The 21,875-nt window shown below is 37.3% G+C and overlaps 2 protein-coding genes across 7 annotated transcripts in view; one reads left to right on the plus strand and one right to left on the minus strand.

Annotated features, from left to right (window-relative positions):
* IMPG1 (interphotoreceptor matrix proteoglycan 1) overlaps positions 1-15,422 on the plus strand; it is a 54,299-nt gene extending 38,877 nt beyond the window's left edge. The window contains exons 13-17 of the mRNA XM_036380411.1: positions 3,973-4,529; positions 5,308-5,527; positions 8,809-9,019; positions 11,508-11,591; positions 13,739-15,422. Coding sequence (XP_036236304.1) covers positions 3,973-4,529; positions 5,308-5,527; positions 8,809-9,019; positions 11,508-11,547 — 1,028 coding nt within the window. The 3' untranslated portion in view covers positions 11,548-11,591; positions 13,739-15,422. The remainder of the gene's footprint in view (positions 1-3,972; positions 4,530-5,307; positions 5,528-8,808; positions 9,020-11,507; positions 11,592-13,738) is intronic.
* Positions 15,423-16,197: 775 nt separating this feature from the next.
* MYO6 (myosin VI) overlaps positions 16,198-21,875 on the minus strand; it is a 103,371-nt gene continuing 97,693 nt past the window's right edge. For all 6 annotated transcript variants that reach the window (XM_036380110.2, XM_036380109.2, XM_036380108.2 and 3 more), the window contains 2 exons: positions 21,108-21,326; positions 16,198-19,610 (listed from right to left, as the gene is read on the minus strand). In XM_036380110.2, coding sequence (XP_036236003.1) covers positions 19,411-19,610; positions 21,108-21,326 — 419 coding nt within the window. In that variant the 3' untranslated portion in view covers positions 16,198-19,410. The remainder of the gene's footprint in view (positions 19,611-21,107; positions 21,327-21,875) is intronic.

Below are 21,875 nucleotides of genomic sequence, written 5' to 3' on the forward strand. Positions count from 1 at the left end.
TTACTTGTGTCCTAGTTAAAATTAAAGGCCTCAGACATAAATTCAGCACTTTGTCTGTACACAGCAGTCCTGTGTCCAGGGATTTAGTGACATTTCAAGCACCAACAAAACATGTAAATTTGAATGCATCTACCTTCTGTATCCATCTGGTATTGGCATCAGCAGAGCTGCACACAAGGTGATTCTTACTCTGTATTTTGAACCAATCTCTTAACTGCACACTTTTCCCTTCTTTGGTTATTTCTTTCAGCCAGCAAGTATGCAAATATATACATAGACATTGTAGCACTGTAACTTTCATATACAGAGCATGTACAGAATATTCACCAGTGGACTTGGGAAATATGTCAGTGCTTATTATGCTCATGAATGAAAGGAAATGCCAGGACCTCTTAAAGTACAACATTCTGGGCCTGCTCATTAATGCAAACCCTCTAGGAAAATGTCTTATGACAATTTGACCTTTCCCCAACAATTACTCCTTATTCATGGTCAATTAGAAGGGTTTCCCTCATTTAAAAAAATATGAGGGTCAACTAATCAGATACCTAAAATAAAGTTGTTGAAATGGCAGTTTTGTTTTTTTTTCTGATAAGTCAAATCTGTGTATTTCATTCCCTCAGCAGGGAATAAATGCCTACATGGACAACTCCTTTTACAAAGATGTAATATAGCATGGGCACAGGAAAATGCCTCTTAATTTAGTGTTTTCATGTCTTTGCCAATGGGTGTCTAATTTTTGTTACAATACTCTTGGTACAATACTGTCCTGCCTTGGCTATGCAGTACTAAAAAACATCTGGGGAGTTCAGCAAACAACTTTGTGAGAGGGTAAGAGGTGGCTGAAATTTGAGTTGCAGTTTTTATTGCAGACATCAGCTTTTAATTCCATTGTATTGTTTAACCTTCAGTGTGGTTACTCTGGGAGTATATTTGATTTCATTGACTTATTTTGTGCCCTCTGTGGATTCCCTACACCTGAATGATAGTTCTATAAACGAAACTTTTTGCTGAAATGAAATATGCTGAGACTGAGTGTCTAAATCTTCCGAGTTTGTACTTGTAGAGGTTTCATAACATAATTGTCTTCTGATGTGAAAATCTCATCTAGAAAGCAAATTGGTGAAGTTTTTACAAACAATTCCTTTGTGATGAATGATGTAAGTGCATTTTGTGTTCTGTTGCAAAATTTTATACATATTTTTATGTGCATATGGATTCCAAGATTCATAGAATAAGTTTGATTGGGAGGGACCTTTAAAGGCCATCTAGTTCAACCCCTTTACAATAAACAGGAACATCTTCAGATTAGGTTGCTCAGAGTCCTATTCAATCTGACCTTCAATATTTCCAGGGATGCAGCATCCACCACCTCTCTGGGCTGCATGTTCCAGTGTTTCACCAATCTCATAATAAAAAAACTGTTTTCTTTACATCTAGTCTGAAAATCAATATATATTGATGTAATATATAAACCCAACATTTTAAATGCAAAGGGTTGGGAAGGGTTTGTTTTTCATTTCACTGACCAGCAGGTCAAGGGAGGTAATTCAATTCTGAACTCCACTCTTGTCACAACCCACCTGGCGTACTCTGTTCAGCTCTTGCCCCCCCAACACAAAAAACACCATGGAGTCCAGAGGAGGGCCATGAAGATGGTCAGAGGGCAGGAGCCCCTCTCCTATGGAGACAGGCTGAGAGAGATGGGCTTGTTGAGCCTGGAGAAGAGAAAGCTCGGGGGGAACCTTACTGTGCATTCCAGTACCTAAAGGAGGTGTACAAGAAAGTTGGATGAGGATCTTTTACAAAGTCATGTAGATACAGGACAAGAGAGAATGGCTTTAAACAGAAAGAGTGTAGATTTAGGTTAGATATTAGGAAGAAATTCTTTACTGTGAGGGTGGTAAGGCACTGGAACAGGTTACTCAGGCAAGTTGTGAATACCCAATCCCTGGAAGTTCAAGACCAGATGGGATGTAGCCTTGAGCAAGCTGGTGTAGTGGAAGGTGAAGCTCCCCATGGCAGGGGGGGTTGGACTGGATAACGTTTAGGTTCCTTTCCAACCCAAACCATTCTTTGATTCTATGAAATGGCTCGGTCTTCTCTGTTTCATCCATAGTTCCTAACTTCTTAGGATTGAGTTTTATTGAAGCCTTGTGTAGACAGAGGAAAATCTTGGTAAAACGAGCTGTAAATCATTGCAGTGCTGATTTCAACATGTCACTTGTGTAGGCAAATCTTGCAGCAGTAACATGACATCTGTTAGACAAAGAACAGGTCAGTGATCCCTGGGTTTGGGACTGGTGCTGTGCCACAGTTGGTGCCCAGCAGCCCTTGATGTGAGCCCATTTACTAACAGGAACCAACACAAACTGTTGGGTCACTTGCTGTCTGTCTCTTTCAGCTGGAGACCCAGTGATTGCTAAGAACTGGCAGCTTATAAAAACAGTGATAGATGCTCAGAGATCATCTTGGTATGCCCTCAAGGCCTTTTAAGTTACTTTGCTTATAATAAGAGGATGCCAGAAGACCTTTATAGTCTATGTATAGACCATATGTATATATATACACACAGCTATATGCCAGGTGTGCAATATATACATATGGCTGTGTATTTCTGCTTCAAATTTGCTGCAGTTTCAAAGCCATTTCAGTACGTCTTTCTCCTGTAGTTATCTTTCTAAAATATAATCTGCCTAACAAATGCCATCACAATGGTGTGTGCTGGAGTGTGTGCTCTCATGCTGAGAGAGGTGTCTGTGGGGCTGCAGGCTCATCCCATCAGTAGATCATCCTGCATTAATGCCTCAGGCACTAATGCTAGCAAAGCTGTTCTGAGTTCTCTTAACTGATAAGTGACTCTCACTCCTTAGCAGCATAACAAAGCATAACAAGTAATAGCAAGAGCTTTGTAAACAGAGAACATCACTAGGCTTTGCTTTTCTAATCTGTCCGTATCCTTAATCATACAAGAAACATGAGGACATGGCAAGAGAAGAGCATCTGAAGCTTTTGTTGAAATGAGGTGGCAGGATAATTGCCACCTCGTTCAGGCAAGGATATTCCCAATGCAAAACTTTGCTCTCCTTTCATGTTTTCATTGGCCACTGGGAGGAAATCAGGATGTAGGGAAAGGAAGAGTTGATCAGTGGGAGAAAAATTTCTTTCCTTACTGCCAATAAGTGGTTTTGCCTAAAAGGGGCTGCTAAAAGCTCCATGTGAAGAATGGTATAGCACTGGGAAAGGACAAAGGCACCAGTTTGGGCAGGTGGCTTGGTGGAGGACATCATTTATTGTGAAGTCATTGTGGCCAGGTAGCCTCAAGCCAAATTCAGAGAGTCACATTCCCAAAACTTTAGATTTGGATTTCAGCTATAGTTATATCCTAGATCCATGCCAAGCCCTGATGGGAATATCATAAAAATTCTGCTTCAGGTGCAGTAGATGGCTTCTTAAGGTTTGAATATTTTTTCATTGCTGCTATTGTCTTTTGGGTAAATTGACACAGTTTGCATCTGGAGGGGCTGTGTTGTTTTTGTAATCACATTTTGTGATTACTGGCAAATAATAGCTTTAGCTTTTCACAGAGCGAAGCAGAATGACTCTGGCATACAAGTGTTCCAAGCAGAGAGCTCAAAGCTCCAATCTCCCCTTTCAGACAATATAAACTGACAGTGTGATTATGTACCTTCAGAACAAGAATGTGCTGTAGAGGTTCAGGAAAGACTTGCCAAGCATAAATATTAAACATAGAACCTGCAGAAATCCCATCACTCAAACATGTGTATGAGGTATTTTGTTTCAGTAGACCTTCTTGGTGATGGCGATAACATTTTCATATTTAGATAAAGTTAAACTTATTGTTAAAAGTGTTTCAGTGGAAATACCATATACATTTTTTTTACCATGCTTGATGCTTTTTACGCTTGCTTTGCAGCATAGCTAATTTGGTTTTATCATGTTTTCCTGCAGCAGTTAAGATCATGGAAGAACCAGAATCATCAGGTGATGGTATTTTTGTTACAGCCAGCACTTATGAAGGTTTGCCTTTCTTTACTGCTCCAAGTGGTGTCTCTACCGTGCAGCCTGGAGCTGTCATTACCGATGTGCTGCCACCAATAGCACCGCTGCCTGCAGCCACCAGCCCGTCCTACAGCCCCTCTGAGGTCATTGAGCAGTCCCTTGAGTTACCAGGTTCCTCAGTGCCAGCCCCTGAGGGTGCTCCTGTGGATGGCACCGGGATGGGCGTGCAGGACATCGCTGCCGAGCTGGATCAGATGGGCGCCGTGAGCACGGCCGGGCTGGACGAGGGCAGTGGCTACATCCCAGTGCTGACCACGGAGCCTGCAGAAACCACCCCTGCACCCGTGCTCAAGTATGTCACTACCAGCTCCATGACCACTGCAGCCAAAGGCAAAGAGCTCGTGGTTTTCTTCAGCCTGAGGGTAACCAACATGCACTTCTCTGATGACCTCTTCAACAGGAGCTCGACAGAATACAAAGCACTGGAACAACAGTTCATGCAATTGGTGGGTGAAAATCAACCTGAACAGCATTTGTGGTAGCTGGGTGCAGTTTAAAGGAATACACTGAAGTGCACAGTATTTTAACAATACTAAACCCTACTACAGTTCAGTCTGATAAGCTATATTTTAAAGGATCCATTAGCCTGGGATGCTCTTAGAGTCTGAAGACAGAGTTTATGAAGTCAGTGATGAAAGATTTTACTTGATCAAGAGAACCCAGATATATGCCTAGCATGTAATTTATTTGGCTTTTTCTTAGATCCACGTCAACAGTATAGCAGTGCTGATTATATCTGAGACTTGTGTCTGCTTGCTGCATTTAAAAATAGGCTTTTAAAAATATATCATAGCATAGACTGTGATTAGATATGGATTTTCTCTGTTGGTACAATAGGGCACAGGTCAGCTCAGCTATAACATGCCTATTATACTATGCCCTAACCTGCCTGGATTGAATGTTTGAAAATAATTAAAGTTGGCTTTTGAGTGAGGTAATTTTTTTCTCTTCCAGATGAATAAACTCCCCAGCTGCTATGCATTTCATTACAGGGGAAATTGCTGCCCATCCATCTCAATACATTATTGAGAAAAGAGCAGAAATCCAGAAGAAGATACTGCTAAACAGAAAAGTTAATTTGTTCGTGGAGCTAACAATTGTATTAAACTCAGGAAAATAAATCTGTGATGTGTGTACTTGATAATGAAAATTGACTATAAGAGAAATTAATAGCAGGTAGACACTTACATCAAGTTAATATAAAGGCAAATTTCTGTTTTGCAGTTACTTCCATACCTTCAGTCCAACCTTACAGGTTTTAAGCACCTGGAAATTCTCAACTTCAGGAATGGAAGTGTGATTGTGAACAGCAAAATGAAATTTGCCAAGACAGTGCCATACAATATCACAGAAGCAGTACACTGTGTTTTGGAAGATTTCTGTGATGCTGCAGCTCAGCACCTCAATTTGGAGATTGACAGCTATTCCCTGGATATTGAGCCAGGTAAGATTGCATTACTAATGTATGTGCTAAATCAAAACTAAGACAATCTTTTTTCAGACTGTTACAGATTCAGAAGTATGACTGTCTTGAAAATAACCACATTAGCAATATCCTCCCAATGATAGGGGGTAATAAGATGAAAAAAGATGTTGCAAATTCTCTGCAGATGTATTTTCTTACTGTAATGAAAAGCTGGGTGGAGCTGTTGGGCTGTGCATGTTCACCAGCTGCTTTTCAGAGACAGAGTGATCTCTGGAATAAATGCTGGGTGGAGACAGGTATAAGAAATGCTCATGTGCAGTTTGCAGGTCTTTCACTGGAGTATGGAAACATAATTTCTGGTGATTATTGCAATGTTATAAGCAAACCATGGTTTAGAGCATTATTTGTTCTTTTTTTAAAGGGATACATTATTCAAAACAAAAGGAGACAATGTGTAGGAATAATTGGATTCTACAGACACTCACTAATTGGGCATGACTTTATGTAGTACTCCATAGATTTGTAATTCTAGAATCCCCCTGGATTTGTATCTTTCAAATAAGTTTGTAGTCTTTGCTAAACAGTAGAAAGCCAGTAACTACACAACTGGACACTATTCTTATGTCAAAAAACTTAGTGTTTTCAAAAACTACACTATTTTAAAAATTGAAGCCTAAATCTATTTTCAGGCTCTGGTAATTATTTCAGGGTTGAATTTAATTTCATTGTCATGGAGAAGAACAATAGCAAAGGTATGCAGATGCCTCAAGCAGTTTTGGTTAAGCTGTCTTTTTATGTACAGATCTATGACAATTCTGGAACAAAAATCCATTTAAAATTCAGTTTCTAACCAGTTTTCTTTTTACATATGTCTTTGTGGCCACTAAAAGCATAGGTAGCTTGTGGTAAAGAAAGCTAACAAAATCACAGTATTCTACCCACCAAATAAACTATAATAAACTGATGTTTGATGTATAAAGTATCAAATTAGTTAATTATAAAGAGTAAACTTTGGGCTGCCACATGTTCCCTGCTTTAGTAATGAATTTTCATTAAATAAAAATTAAAATAAGAAAGATCCTAAAATGCAAATTCATAAAAATTTTTAAATCTTTCATCTTCATCTGATATGCCTTACTGATATGGTATTTCAACATAATTCAAGAAAACAGAGAATTCATTAGAGAGAATTTGTGGAGAGAGCTGGTTTTTTGAGGCTTATAAGCTTATTAGGTAATATATAGTAGTATATATAGCTTATAAAGTAGCTTATAGAGTCAAAATAGAAGAAATTGTGTTCACAAAGCCAGTATATTCCAGTACAGGTGTGCCAAAGACAGATGCGTTTTCATTCAGAAAACAAATCAAAAAAATTAAACCCAACCTGTCTATCAAGTTAAGGTAATGTAAGCAAATTCCTCCTTATTGTGAAACTGAGAGCCATCTAGTGGTAAGGATGTTCTACCAAAGTGAAGCATGGATGGGAACTGACAGTCCAAAATCTACGTCAAGAGTCAGCAGCTGCAAAAGGCTGACTGCACTGGTCCTAAATAACACCATAAAGAAGGACTTTTCAAAATACCTGCACGAAATACTTCATTATTACTTAATAATTTCTAATATTTAACTAATTATTAATTTTATATCTGTTTTTTATTTTTTATTGATAATTAATTTCTGTGGAAACAGAAAATAAAACAAAGTATGCACGTATGTATTAAGGAAGATGAAATATTATCACAAGAACCCAGCCCAGCCAAGTGCTTGAGCCAAGCTCTACTTGTTGTTGGAGTTTACCTGTGCTCACACCCCCAGTCCAGGAGCAAAGGATGTATCAAGCCAACATGCACACTGCATATAGCAAAGGGAAATGGTGCACACTAAACCCACTAGTCAAAAATTAAAACCAGGAATTAGCCATAAAATTATCGAGGGATTATAAGTGATCAGCTCTGATGGATTCATTTCTACCGCTGAAGCAAATCCCAGTGTGTGTCTGAGATTTCCAGTACTCGTATAACAAATGCAATCCTCATTTTTCATTTAAATTAGTATTACTGAGCATCTGGTGTATAGAGCATGAATGGCTGCAGAAGAAAACTCTCATCCCAGTTACAAGCTGCAATATCCAGTACAAAACTTCCCTTTAAACTACATCATTATAAAGGGCCACAAAGCCCAGTTCATACCTGTATATCTGCTCTCGTTTCCTTCTCTGCTCTCGTTTCCTTCTCTGCTCTCTTTTCTTAGTTTTCTCCACTTTTTTTTGTTTTGTTTTGTTTTCCTTTCTGTATTCATATATCTTACCAGGGCTGTTTGATGGCAAGAACAGGATTTGTATTCCCTGATCTGCTTCTCAACTTTTTGCCTTCTAAGGTTTTTGCCCCATGGTACTCAGGACACAGACTCCATGAGACAAGACAGGTGGATGCAGCCCTCCTCCTCATCACCCCATCTGTACAAGCTGGGTTGGCAGAGAATGGGAAAGGAGAAGCAAAATTCTGTAACAGCTATCTCTGATTTGGGCCTTCTCATGAACATCAGTAGGGTCCTTTTCCCTTAATCTCACAGAGGCATCTCTTACTGATATTTGAAAAACAAAACAAAAAACCAAGCAGACTTTCCAATGTTAACATACCATAACGCAAAAAAAACTTACAGAAAAAAAACACAAAAAAAAAAAACCCAACAAACAAACAAACAAAACCCAAAACAACAACATCAACAACAGCACAAACAAAAAACCCCAACAAACAAACAAAAAAAAAAACCCACCCATACACAAAAACCCAACACTACAAAGCCTGTAAGCATATTCTTTGGAATATGACAGTATTTCTACATTGCAGGTCTTAGGATTGTGCAATATTCAATAATCTAATTCCATTCCTCTGTCATGCCCTAAATTTTGTGTTTAAGAACACATAATTAGAGTTGAAATTATTTCTCTCACTGTAGAGAAGGCTGTAGCACAGGATCCATGAGTATGATGATAGCACTCACAGCAAACACAGGGTAAAATCATCCAAATGTGAAAATCCTTGTCAGTGAGATGAAAATAAACTCACTGCTTAACAGAGATGGGGTAAATCAGTGCAGATGTCACCATGACCTGGCTGTGTCCTGTACAGGAAGATGTACAGGACTGTCCTTCTGTCCTTCCATGCTTGACAACATCCTCCTCTCAGCCCAGCCAAGTGGCAGGCCAGGAAACAGGAGCTGTTTTCTCTGGCTGCCACAAGCCCTGCCAAGGCCCTTTGGGGTAATGCTTCATTTAATGATGTACCCATCCTTTCCAGCTGATCAGGCAGACCCCTGCAAGTTCCTGGCTTGTGACAAGTTTTCCGAGTGCGTGCTGAACGAGTGGACGAAAGAGGCCGACTGCCTGTGCAAGCCGGGCTATGGCAGCCAGGACGGGCTGCCCTGCCGCAGCCTGTGCGAGCTGCAGCCCCACCTCTGTGTCAACGGGGGCAAGTGTGAGCTGGTGCCAGGAAGAGGAGCTGTCTGCAGGTAAATAGATTAATGGCTTCTCTTAACAGCCCCATAAACCATGCTAATAACCCAAAAGATCGACTTTCAGATGCTGAAGTCACACTGCAAATACCCTTCTGAAGTATAAATAGCCTCACCATGGATAAATCCATTTCTGCCTGTTAGTATACACAGAACATTATGATCTAGTTATTTTTATAGATGCTTCAGAAATCTATTAGAAATTCAGCATCATTGGCAGTGATGACACACACAAAGTCATGCATTCATGTCAGATTTCCAAACACATTTTGGAAAAATGGAATAACACATTCACAGTTTTGCTAGCAATTACATTGTAGCATTTTAAGAAGTTACGTTTTTGTAAGATATATTAAAAAGAAAATCTTTATTCATACAGACTGTGATTCCAGACCACCCAATAAAGCACGTGAAGGCTTAAGCTGCTTTCAGGGATTTCTGGGAAAGACTTGAAGATTAGCAGCTCTTCCTTACTGCAAATATATTTCTTAAGGATTTTTAAATGGAATTATCTTAAGTCAATACTGAGAACTACAGCATACTTGAACATATTCACTCTCTTTTCCAAAGTATCAAGTTTCTTCTCATTGTAAGACTAGACAATTCACAGCATTATGTGAAACTATACCGGACTGGCACACAGTAGCTGACCAGCCATGTACATAAGCAAGGATCAAGTTCCAATTCTTGCATTTGTTTATTTTCTCTCAATACTTTGACTAGATTAACAATACATCTTTTACCTTACTTAAGGGTAACATCAAAAATTAAGACCATTGGACAAATTATTCAAATTATTCACTGTAACAACCCAACTACCAAAATTAATTTTCTTCAATGGGTATCACAGGAATTATTTTGAATTCACCACAGTTACTGCCAAATTCCTGACTTTCAGAGTCACAGTAGAGCAGCTGCAGCATTTAGCACTGGAAATCAGCCTGTGACCTAGAAAGGTCCTCTTCAAAACTTTGCTGAGGTAGCAAGGGGTCTGACCTACTCCTCCAAGACTGATGCACTAAGCAAAATAATCCTTTCCCCATCCAGAAAAACCCTGAATGTACAAGTATAACCAAACCAACATGAGGAATTATAAAAGTACTAAAAATAATAAATTAATTTTTTTGTGAATTATAGCAAGTCACAAATTCCCACCAGTGTCTGACTGACAGCTTGTGCAAACTTGTACTGTCAGAGAGAAAATTATGGCCTACTATTTGCCCTTGTTCTCCTTGTAAATTCACTTCCCCCTTGTCTTAAAAGAGGAGTAGAGTTCTGCTACTTGTAGTAGAACCCCTATTCCAGACCTTACTCCCCGGAGTGAAATCACCAGTAAACAGAATATAGGCTTCAAAGTTGTGTTCAGACATTACCTTAAAACACACCTGAACTTCTAAAGTTCTAAACCATAAACGTTACCTGTGGGGTTAGAAATTTGTCAGAGATATTTAAAATGCATTATTTCCTCAATATTTGTAGGTCGGCAAGGAATATGTCAGTGTCTTTTTATTTAAAACTCACTCTTGAATGCAAAAATATTATCTTTCCCTATGATCAATCGCATAATTTTCATGCAGAAACATAATTCCTTGTAGTGGAAATAATGAGTTCATATTACATTGCAGATTTTCCTTTCTTTTTGTTTAAGATACTCAGTGTTTTTTGCCTTGAAGTTCTGTACATTTTTTCTCTTCCTTTCCTTATTTTAGATGCCCTGTACGTAGACACCAGCTTTACCAAGGACAGCGCTGTGCAAAATTTGGTCCAGAACCCACACAACCCTTCATTTTTAAATCTCTCATTCTTGGCTTAGGAAGCCTTGGTTTTCTTTTCATCATTTTAATTATTAAGATAAGAAGAAAATGCAAAAGAAACTCTAATTTGCAGTAAGCTGCTCACAATCTTTTCCTTCACATTTCAAAATATTCTTTTTGTTTCTTTTGCAATTTAAAATCTTACCTAAACAAAAATGTTCTGCATTGTAGAAGTCCTACTCTCAGCAGCTGTAACCCAGAAAATGCCGTAAGGATCAATCCTGCTTTTGAACACGATGAATCCCTATCTAGCTTTTGTCACACGGCTTGCAGTGTAAGTGCTTGTCTCAGTTCCTCAGAGATCCTTGATCACGAAGCATTACATGAACTTGAAAACACAATTCAGCCTGGAGGTAAACTGCATGGAAACCCCTTTCTCATCCCTCAACCAACAGCCCCACCTGAAATAACAGGTCCACCTTCGTGTATTAACTCCACAACTAAATCAAACTTGAAGCTACTCTCTTGCATGGCGATTTCAGAACTGAAAATACTAATGCATTCATTGCTTTCCACATTTACTGCAGTGTAGTTTTCATAACAGGACTGTAGAACTGCTTTTCTTACAGCTCTCTTGCATGGTTCTGCCAGTCTATCCTAGCTGATATCCTAGCTGAGTGCTTTTAGACATTTAGAGAAATAATTAGTGGTTTGGTTTTTCACTCTTGCAGGTCACCAGATGAGTTTACAAAACCAAGACTGACAAGTTAGTCTCTGGAATTCTTCGTTTCCAGCATCAGCCAGACAAAATCAAGGTTTGTGACTATTTTCAAGAACCTTAAAAATCTGTTGTGTCCATTGTCAATGTTATCAGGGAGCCTCTTTGTAGTAATTCCATACAAAAAAACCTCAGTTTTTTTGATGCTTGATATGACAACTACATTTTCTTCTTAAATGTTGTTATGTAACCAAGTTCTATTTTGTATAACCATGTGGTAATGTGGCAGTCACTGGAATATGTGAAGGAAGAAGAAATACCTGAAATGACAAAGTAACACAAAATGCAATCCAAAGGAGAGGTTTAAATAGCAGTACTAAAAAAATCTCAGATCACTCAGTCTGGTTAAGCTACATAGAGTTTAAAAAGTAGGAATTCTAATTTGAGCAGAATATTGCTCATATCTCAAGTATTATTTCAAGTTTTGCACCTTGAATCTTTGTGGGGGGAAAAAGACAGAAAGGGGAAAAGCTGAGTCAAAACTTCCTCTAAAACTGGCAGACTGTTTCTGATGTATCTGAGTATATCCTCTTGATAGGTAAAAAAAAGCTTTTACTTTGTCATTTTCATTTTTCTGAATTACAGCCCAATTAGGAATAAAAAGGTTTTGCTATAGCTGTTAGCACCCTATGTTATGGTGGGGAATATCAGTACAGGAGTGCCCTTGGGACTAGCTGGACATTTTGGAAGACAGGATATCAACCACATGAATCTTGGGGCTCCTAATATTTGTTGTTATGTAAATAGAGGAACAAGCAAAGATACCATAAAGAAAAGATTTATTGTCACTGATATTCATCGTTCCCAGGTCTGATCTCTTCACATACAGTTATAGACTGAGCTGAAAATGTGGGGACTGGAATGCAAAGATAGAGATGGACAAAGGTGGAGATGGACAAAGCAGCAGGCAGTAGCAGTTTGGAAAAGCTCAAGAATGAACTCACTTCACTGGTCATAAAAGCATGAGCACAGATGTTTGCAATTAGTATTTTACACCCACCTTAAAAGAAATGTGCCTGTGGGCAATTGTAGACCAATAAACTTTCATAATAGCTAAACTACTTAAAATTTCTACATAGAAAAGAATTAAATATTTTATTAAGTAATAAAATTGCACATCTGTGAAAGAAAACACAGTTTGTGTCATCTAGACCATATTTGAATTGCCAAAAGTACATTGACAAAGTTCTTCTCAAGATCTAGTTAAGTAAATTAATTTAGTAAGAAATCCAGCAACCACAAAATTGAAATGGATTTTAAAAAACTGAGAGTCTATTTTTCACTTTTACTTAAGTTCACAGTGAATGTTAACATCACCCTTAGATTCAACATGTTTTTAATGATTTGAAAAAAGTCAGTGGCAGAAGAAAATGAAAGTAGAACACCTTTCATTAGCTGAAATTAAGAGGAGCATTTTGATTTCACAATCTAGAAAACTCCTTCAGGGCTAAGATTTTTTAAATAGAATATGGCACTTGAACTGTATTTTCAGGATGTGGCTATCTAGAACTTGTAGGCCAAATTGAGAATTCAGTATTTAAGTTCTGGTTTGCGATATGTAATGACAGCAGTGACAGCTTTTTAGGACATTATCTAGAGTAAGAACAGCTCTGTATTTATAAAGGCATATTTGAAAATAGGCATAAAGTTTTAGTAGAAGCTAAAATAACCTTGAAATCCTTCCCAATTATGAAAAATGTCTCCAGTTTAATTATAGAATCACTGCATGGAAAATTATTGCAAAACTTCCTTATCAGAGGGGATTTTGATTGGGTGGAGTTTTACCCACATAGTATTTAATGAACTAACAACCTTTAACATCTCCAGGGATAGTGCATCCACTACTTCTTTGGGCAATCTCTTCCAGTGCCTCACCACCCTCACAGTTAAGAATTCCTTCCTTACATCTAATCCAAATCTCTTCCACTTTAAAGCCATTCCCTCTAGTCCTATCACTCCCTGCCCTCGCAAAAAGTCTCTCTCCCTCCTTCTTGGGTCCCCTTTAGGTACTGAAAGACCACTAGAAGGTCTCCCTGAAGCCTTCTCTTCTCAAAGCTCGATTCTTATGATAAACTACAATTATCTTATCAGATTTTTGTGTGACCTTGTGTGACCATTAGATAAATAGTACACTTTCAAATTCAACAATACTTTTCAAATGTCATATGGGACTTTCTCTTATAGGTTTTCAAGAAAGAAGGTCTGCATTATTCAAGACTGGACTTCAGGATGAGTATGAAAAAAAAAAATAAAGGATTCCTAAAGATATTTTGGCTCTAAAATCAGTGCACATTTAAAAAAAATAGTTTTACTGAAGGAAAACAAATGACCAAGTTGAGCAGCTTTTGAGCACTTCTAAAATGCCTGGTAGGAAGTCCCCACTATTAAGATACATGCATTAAGCTTCTGGTGCTTACACATTTTAACTGTTTTATTTTAGAGCTGAGTGCTAGAAACAGATTTTGCTGAGATGTGACATTTTTCAGTATTGTATGTTACAGCCATTCTGGTAAAAATGTCAATGGAGCTTCAGTGCATTTCTATACCCCTCTACTAACCTTCCTTACACACACTGATGCAAATGGTGAATGGAAATTAAAGCTGTCATTGATCAAAGGCCACATTAAAAAAATTTGGGAACTTCTTCATTCCCTCCCTGAATGCTCACATGGCAAATCACACAGAAGTTGCATTTAATTTTCAAGGGTTTCTATGAACATCAGATTCCTATTTTTCTGTTAATAAATACATCATTTTTACATACTTACATATTCACTTAGCTGTTTAATTCTGGTGACAGAATTCTGGTGACAGGTTATCCTAAGACTTTAACCTTTTTGCTGAGGTACAATATGTGGAACGTCATCTTTTCAGAACATGAGATTTGTATTCACAAGCACCCACCTGGTAATGAGTAGATTAGAATTGCACATGAGAACCTACACTTTAGAGTCAGTATCCACACAAATAATTTTGAGAGGTTACTGTTAGTTTTTGTAGGAGAAATCCAAGCAGACAATGGGTGGCCATTAAGTATTTTGTAGGCTTATTAATTTATGAATCAACAATCCTGATTCAAGTAGTAGCATTATTTTACCTTGAGTATCTTTTTCTTGAGTATATATCTCTATTTATATTCTGCACCAGTGCTGTATTCAGGCATTGGTTTGCTGCTTGGTGCACACCAGAAGTCATACTTACAGCTCAAACTGAGCTTCTTCAAAGTTCATGACTATCCTGGATGACAACCCCTCATCCAGATGTGAAACTTCCATGTATTCAGGACAGCAGCTGACTTTGGTGACAATTTTTACTTCGTGCTGTGCAGTTACCACAGCAAAGACTGAACTTTGGTTTCCTTTCTCAAGTCCTCTCAAAAGAACTGTTTATGAATTCCAAACAACTGCACGGGCTTGCCTGCAAAACCACCAGAACTGGTCACTGCGTACGGATGAAGGCAGTGCACCAAGAAGACAAGGTTGAGTTTCTACAGCTGAAATAGTGGTTTTACTTACTTTATTTAAGTAGGAAAGAAAAATAAAGGAGAAACCTAAGATGTGTTTTTACACAGTAACGTTTCAAAATAAAATTACTTTAAAAGTACTTTTTGCAAGGAACTGGAAGTCATCCTTGCCTACAAATGCTAGCTTTCCACTATTGCTCATGTAAGCTAAGAATGCATTAAGAATGCTGATAGCATTCCATTTTTTTCCATTACAAATGTATTTTTGTATGTGTTTAGTGTATTTCAACTTATACTAGTTATCATTAGTCAGATTAAAAAATAAGTAATTTTAAAATGTGTATTTTAATAATGATTATTCATGATTGTATTTATCACTCTCAACAATTAATTACCAAATGTTTGCTGGACGTAAACCTTTTGTATTTCAATAAAACATAATAAAATTATTTACTTGAAAATTTCACAGGGAATTGAAGTGGTACCTAATATTGCACTTCAGCTTATCATGTTACATAAAAACTGATATAAAGTTACAGTTGGTGATAAAAGGCATAAGGAAACTGAAACGAAATTACATTTCCTAGATAAAGTATTAATTACTTGAATATTTTTAAATTTAAAAACTGCCACTGTGATTTGGCCCTTAAGATGAGAAAGTTCCCGAAGACTCTAAGGGGAACACAAACAAGCAAACCCCCCAAAAGCAATACCACATCTCCATCCCAAACATAAAGCTTCCCCCAGAGAGCACACATTCCAAGCAGCAGAGTTGATGTCATCAGTCACTGACTGACACAATCTAAAATTAAAAGAATGCAGAGTACATAGCATAGCAAATGATAGACACATTGGAAATGATAGCAATAAATGTTTAAAAAAAGTATTGAAAGTAAAAAGATACTTGTTTCAATAAATACTGAGAAATGAAGCTTGATATTTAAGAAAACAAAATCAGAATTTTCTAATATCAGAATGTTATTTTGGAGGAACACTTACCTTAGAAACTAAAGACAAAATCTTTACTAGAATAAAGCTTTAAAAAGTAGGTTTAAGCACCAAAACTATCTCATGGAAAAACAGCAGACATAACCAGCAAAGGAATATTTTTACCTTTCTCTTAACTTAATTAACCCTTATGCTTCAACTCTTCAAAGCCAAAACAGTAAGAAGATACAAGTAAGATTTCAACATGGAATGTGTTTATTTTTTATTTTTAATTTTCAGTACAGTATTAAGAGGTCATTTAAATACTTAAAATAAAGGTATTTGAAGAAAAACCCAGAGGATTCAACTAGGTAAAGAAAAACACAATATTATCAGTGGATAAAAGACAAGTATTGAATGACCTTAGGATCTTCAGAGCAGCATTCTCAAGAAAATGCATATTCCTGGGTCACCTAGTCAGGAAGGTAGCTTAGTGTGGTGATTCTCTTCCTATTCTTTGTTTTGTGGAACATTTTAGGCAGATCTCAACTATAATGGACAGCTTCACTGACAGGCAGGAAGAATTTTTTGTTAAATTAAACACACAGACAACCAAGCCAATCTGCTTTAAAAACCTCTATAATTTTCTCTATAATTATAGATCAGATAGGTATCAGGTCATACTACAGTCCTAAATATCAACTCTTTCCCCTCCTTTTATATTTCCTCTCCAAATCAACTAGCTATAATTATCTGACACTGTACAAGGGAACATGGAAACAATTGGTAGGCAGTAAATATTGCCAGACATGTAAAAAAAATAAAATAATCTGAAACTAATTGAAAATTAATTATGTTTCACAAAAGGATAAGCAAAACTAAGAGCAGAAGCTGCTTTTGGTGTGGAGTGAAAAAAAAAAGGGGAAAAAAAAGCAGCCTGCTACTGTGCAAACTAGAATACCCTGATTTCTGGAATGCATGTTCTGCTTCCCTCAGGCATACTTCTGGAGCAATGCTGGGAGGTGGGAACATCTCACTTAAGATGTCCAGCCACCAGACCCTCTTCCACTATTTCAAAGTCCATTTTATTTTCCTGATAGCTCATATTTGTTAGTCATTTAAGTAAAGAAAAATTTCCATACACCCCATTCTGATGAACAAATTTTCTTTCCAATGCCAGTCAAGGAAATCCTGACCTAACTAAAGGAAAAGAGTGGAAACATACAGTTATTAAGTTAATTTTACTTAAAGTTGGCTGCAGGTATGCTTACATACATACATACTAAAATATTTAAGCACATATATGTGTATATACCTACACACATATAAGCACTTGAGGTTCTTTGCTTACAATATTCCGTCTCTTAAGATCCATGGATTTTTAAAGATACATACAATGAGATGGAATGTGTTAAGTCAAGCAGCTAAACCCAGACAGAAACAAACACAGGTCAGGTCAGTGATTTTTCGTCCTTCGATCGCATGAGCAAGCACAGCTTCTTGCAGTGCTAAGTGTTTGGGGACTGGAAGCTGTCACATTTTGGTTCTAATGCAGTAACACATTAAACCAGTAATCTAAATTTCATAAGCTGCACCTTTAAACTCACACAACACTATACAGGTTTGCACACAACTTTCCAGGCAGTAGTCTGATGCCCTTCTCCTTTAATCTTCCAGCCAAAAATGACTGTTTCAGTGAAGAATTTGGGTAAAATGAAAACAATTTTCTCATTTACAATCACATGACCAGGGAGTGGGTTTGCAGCAGAAGTTGAGATTCCCTGATGCAGTGGGTGTGTAGAGAGTTAAATACCACTTGAATATCTCCACATTATTCCCATGAGGAGTGTGTTTATAACAACAAGCAGACTGTGGCACGCAACCACAGTCTAAAGTCAGCAAGGAGCTTTCTCTGTGGTACAGAATTAACCCTCTTGAAAATTCAGTATATTTACGCATTTAAAAACAAAAGTTTCCAGGAGGTTTTATGCTCAGTAAGGAGTGTGGCAATTATTTCATGCTGTAAGCAAACTGTCAATTAAAAAGGGCAAAAATTAATTTTCAAATCAAGCTATATAATTGGACATCAAGCTACTTATATTTTGGATTTCTATTAGAGAGATAATAAATGGTCATGTTTAATTTGTTGAAATAATGGCTAGCAAGGTAAAGCAACATTCACTTAAGTGAAAGAGATGCTTCTTTAAACTGCATGAAATTAATGATTCCCACCCACAAAAACTCCCCAGACAAACAGCTTAATAAGGGAACTGTTACAAGCTATGAAACTTGATAGAGATTAATATACAGCTCAGCATCCAAGTCACTATGATATTTCAGTACACTAAAAATTGTATCTCTTTCATCAGCACATATTATTAAGATGCATTATGTTGTTGGACCAACTTTTTACACAGTCTAACAAAAGTTACAGACCTTGTATATCTTGTTACAGTTAAAATAAAGAGGATTTCTGAGGTTCAGGCCTCAATACTCAGTTAAGTTATACTGCCAGCAAAAAGCTGAATATTTCCCTTAGTGCTATCCTTAATCTTATATACCTTCAGATACAAAGCTTGAACAATTTTGTGTAATATGTTGAAATTACACTACCTGGCTAAATAAACTGTCCAAGATTTGCGAAGAGAAATGTGGTCAGAAAAATAAAGTCTAAAGCAGCTTTGTATTTAAGAGAGAGAAAAATAAATCTACAAGAGAAGTGGTACAAGCCCTAAAGAGCAGTACATTCTTTGAGGACCTCCAATATTATACTATTTTGACGTATACGAATGCTTTTCTTGGAATGTACAGAAAACCATTTCTCTTAAACCAAGACAGAGAATGAATTAAACAGGGGTTTATAGGTCTCAAGTTTAAGAGGATTTCCCATCAGGTTCTGGAAAAACAAAAATCATTAAATACAGACACTAACCAGTTTGCAAATCAGGACATAAAATGTCTCAGATTATATAAAAGTATACTCCAACTTCTCCACAACAGAAGTCAAAGCTAAGGCCTCACAATTCCAGTTATTAGAAATAGCATATTCTCTTTACTAGGCCACCACTTGAAGCCAGCTACACAGTGTTTTAAAGAAGGAATCTTATAAAAAGCTGGTTGCAGTGCAGTTCTTTGCAATATGTACCCAAGTACAGATAGATTGCCTAAAAGTATTAAGAGTTATAACAGAAACTGTTAAAGAAAATGCAACATAAAAACAAAATGCAGCAAACTACACTGCCTGAAGTTTCTTCAGGGTCCTCATACCTAGTAGAGTTCACTACACAAATTAAACATCATGAAGTACAAGTTGACAAACCACATGATTAATAAAATCTGTTCACTTTATATTAAAGATCTCTACTCTGATTACAGAACATTTAGGCCCTCTGTAGCACAGAGGAACTCTTCCCTTTGTATCGCGGGCAAGGTTCTCATCTCGAACGCTCCTGTGCCGACTGCCCGGTTATTTCAACAGGTTCTGCAGCATCGCCGTAGCATAGGTGGGGCGAGCTTGTCTGCTTGCAATTGCGTTTTGCAGATACTGGATGCCTCCACAGCGTTCCCAAATCTCTTCAAACTGTCTCGGTAAAATTTCAGCACCTCGCTTTCGGGTTAAGCCAGTCTCTTCAAGGTTAAGCTCACACATATCCATGTCATCCTTACCTGAAATGGTAAAGGGAAAAAGAAAACATATTTTACATCATTGACAGATTCCATCAATAAAATTTAGATCCTTGTTAATTACATTTCCTCTCTGTAGACCTGGTTTGCTGGTAGACTTCAGAGCTTATGAGGAAGTCCTCAGATACAGGCATTTTTCAGTTTCCTAGTTTTTTGTTACACAGAGAACACTAAAGCAGTATGAGAATAAACTAATATCAGATGCTGCAATTGACAAAGCTGTGCTTAAACAGCAAGCAAAAAGGAATAAAGGGAAGAAGCTGAAAGATCATCATCTTGATATATTCTTCTGAAACCCATTACAGGATGACAACCACATTTGGATTACATATACCTTCAGTTTCAGGCCACTTCATAGTAAACTGCTTTACTTATGGTTAAATGTAGCAAAGCAACTAAGAATTCCAGACTTTGGATCAAGTAGCTAATCTGTCAGCCTACCACACAAAACAAACAGTGGGACCAACATAGGCAATCCAATGAAATTATATGTGTAGCTCACAAACTAAATCGTAATCTTTTTTTTAACAGGTACTCACAACAGCAGTGCTACTTTTAGCTATGGACTTTGGCACTGAACAGCAACCCTTGGTGTGTATATATATATATATGTATATATATATATATATATATATATATATATATATATAAGGAATTCTACTTAAAATAATTTGCAGAAAACAAACTTTTGTTGCTAGTAAAGCATAATCCTGTAGTGAAACAAATTGGCTATGGCCTTTCCTCAAGGAAAAAGTGAAACATGCTTTACTAGCATAATCCTGTAGTGAAAATATTAAACTATTGAGTTTAATACAAATCTCAAAACACAGAAGCATAAGCAGCATTTCTCCAGTGTTTTATCTCCTGTTTCTTACCCTCCAGAAAAGGAGGATACATTTCACTACGAGATAAATCTCTACCTATCCATTGCAACATTTATTTTAAATTTTTAAGATGAAAAAGCTATTTTCCCATACTAAGTAGCATAAATAGGGTAAAAGCATCAGCTTGCTATTAGCCTCATGCTATGGACAGACAATGTAACATATGCACAAATTGTTTTGATACAAACTGCTTGTAATTCTTTATAGCTAACTAAAAAACAGTATAATAATGAGTAGACCATTCCCAGATAAATTGTGATGTTTTATCTTCACACTGTCTCCAGTTCAATGAATAGTCTGAGGGTTTGTAATCATACAACTCTTTCCATTTGATTTCCCACTGTCTATGGCTTCCCAAATTGAAGGATGTGTAGAAGTAAAACATAGGACCAGTTACATGCCCCAGTGATATTCTGAAACATTTGGCCACTATCAGCAGCAGTCCCGAATCCTCAAATTCTGCCCAGATAAGAACTGCTGATGAAAGAAAGAAAAGAAAAAAAAAAGGGGATACAACTTGGAGAACTTGGAACCTCACTCCCTTTTTCTGAAGTTTGTTATCAACTCTGAACCTTCTCAAAGTTTCAATACCAACCTGCTACAAGCAGAATGGGTGCCTTGTCAGGGTGAAGCTCCATTTGCCGAGCAATCCAGGGCCCGTCGAAGTGTGCGTACCACCAGCCCTTCTTCTTGTTCTGGGGGTCTTTGTACTGGTCCGCGGGGCGGATGAAGGGAATGCGGAAGTAGCGCTGCTGTCTGTTTATTTCAATCTCTTGTTGTCTGCCTGGTAGCTGGGCTGTGGGGTTCTGTTGTGCTATCATACAAAACATCCCCCCAAAAATAAGTGAACAAAACAATTAGAAAACAAGAAAGCCATATTACTTCCTTTATTAATCAGCACATTAAAAAACAAACAAACAAAACAAACAAGAAAACACCCCCCCCCCATCCAAAACCCAAGAGATTCTCTCTCAAGGTCATCTGAAGTCTCAGCAAACCTAGAAAGTATTCCCATCTCATACAATGTGCATTCTGTTAATTGCAACAGCTAAAACATTGGTCAGAAATGGCTCATGTTAACTGCTGTACGTGTTGCCCAATGGCAAGTTTAAACAAAACTAAGTAAATAAAATAACATATTCTGCTTTTAATCAATATTTAAGGTAAAACTTGCCATGCAAAATTTCTTACCAACCAGAAACATTTATCAGTAATTGCTTTAGTTCAGTCCATTTCTTTGTAAAAAAAGATTACAGCGCATAGAAGCATTTTCAATTGCAAACATACAAAAGCATCACTTGATATTTGACAGTCGACACAAAAGGATGTATAATACTGTTAGAAATTACTGATTTGTTAATAG

The sequence above is a fragment of the Molothrus ater genome, chromosome 3 (assembly GCF_012460135.2).
Source record: "Molothrus ater isolate BHLD 08-10-18 breed brown headed cowbird chromosome 3, BPBGC_Mater_1.1, whole genome shotgun sequence".
NCBI classification, from domain to species: Eukaryota; Metazoa; Chordata; class Aves; order Passeriformes; family Icteridae; genus Molothrus; species Molothrus ater.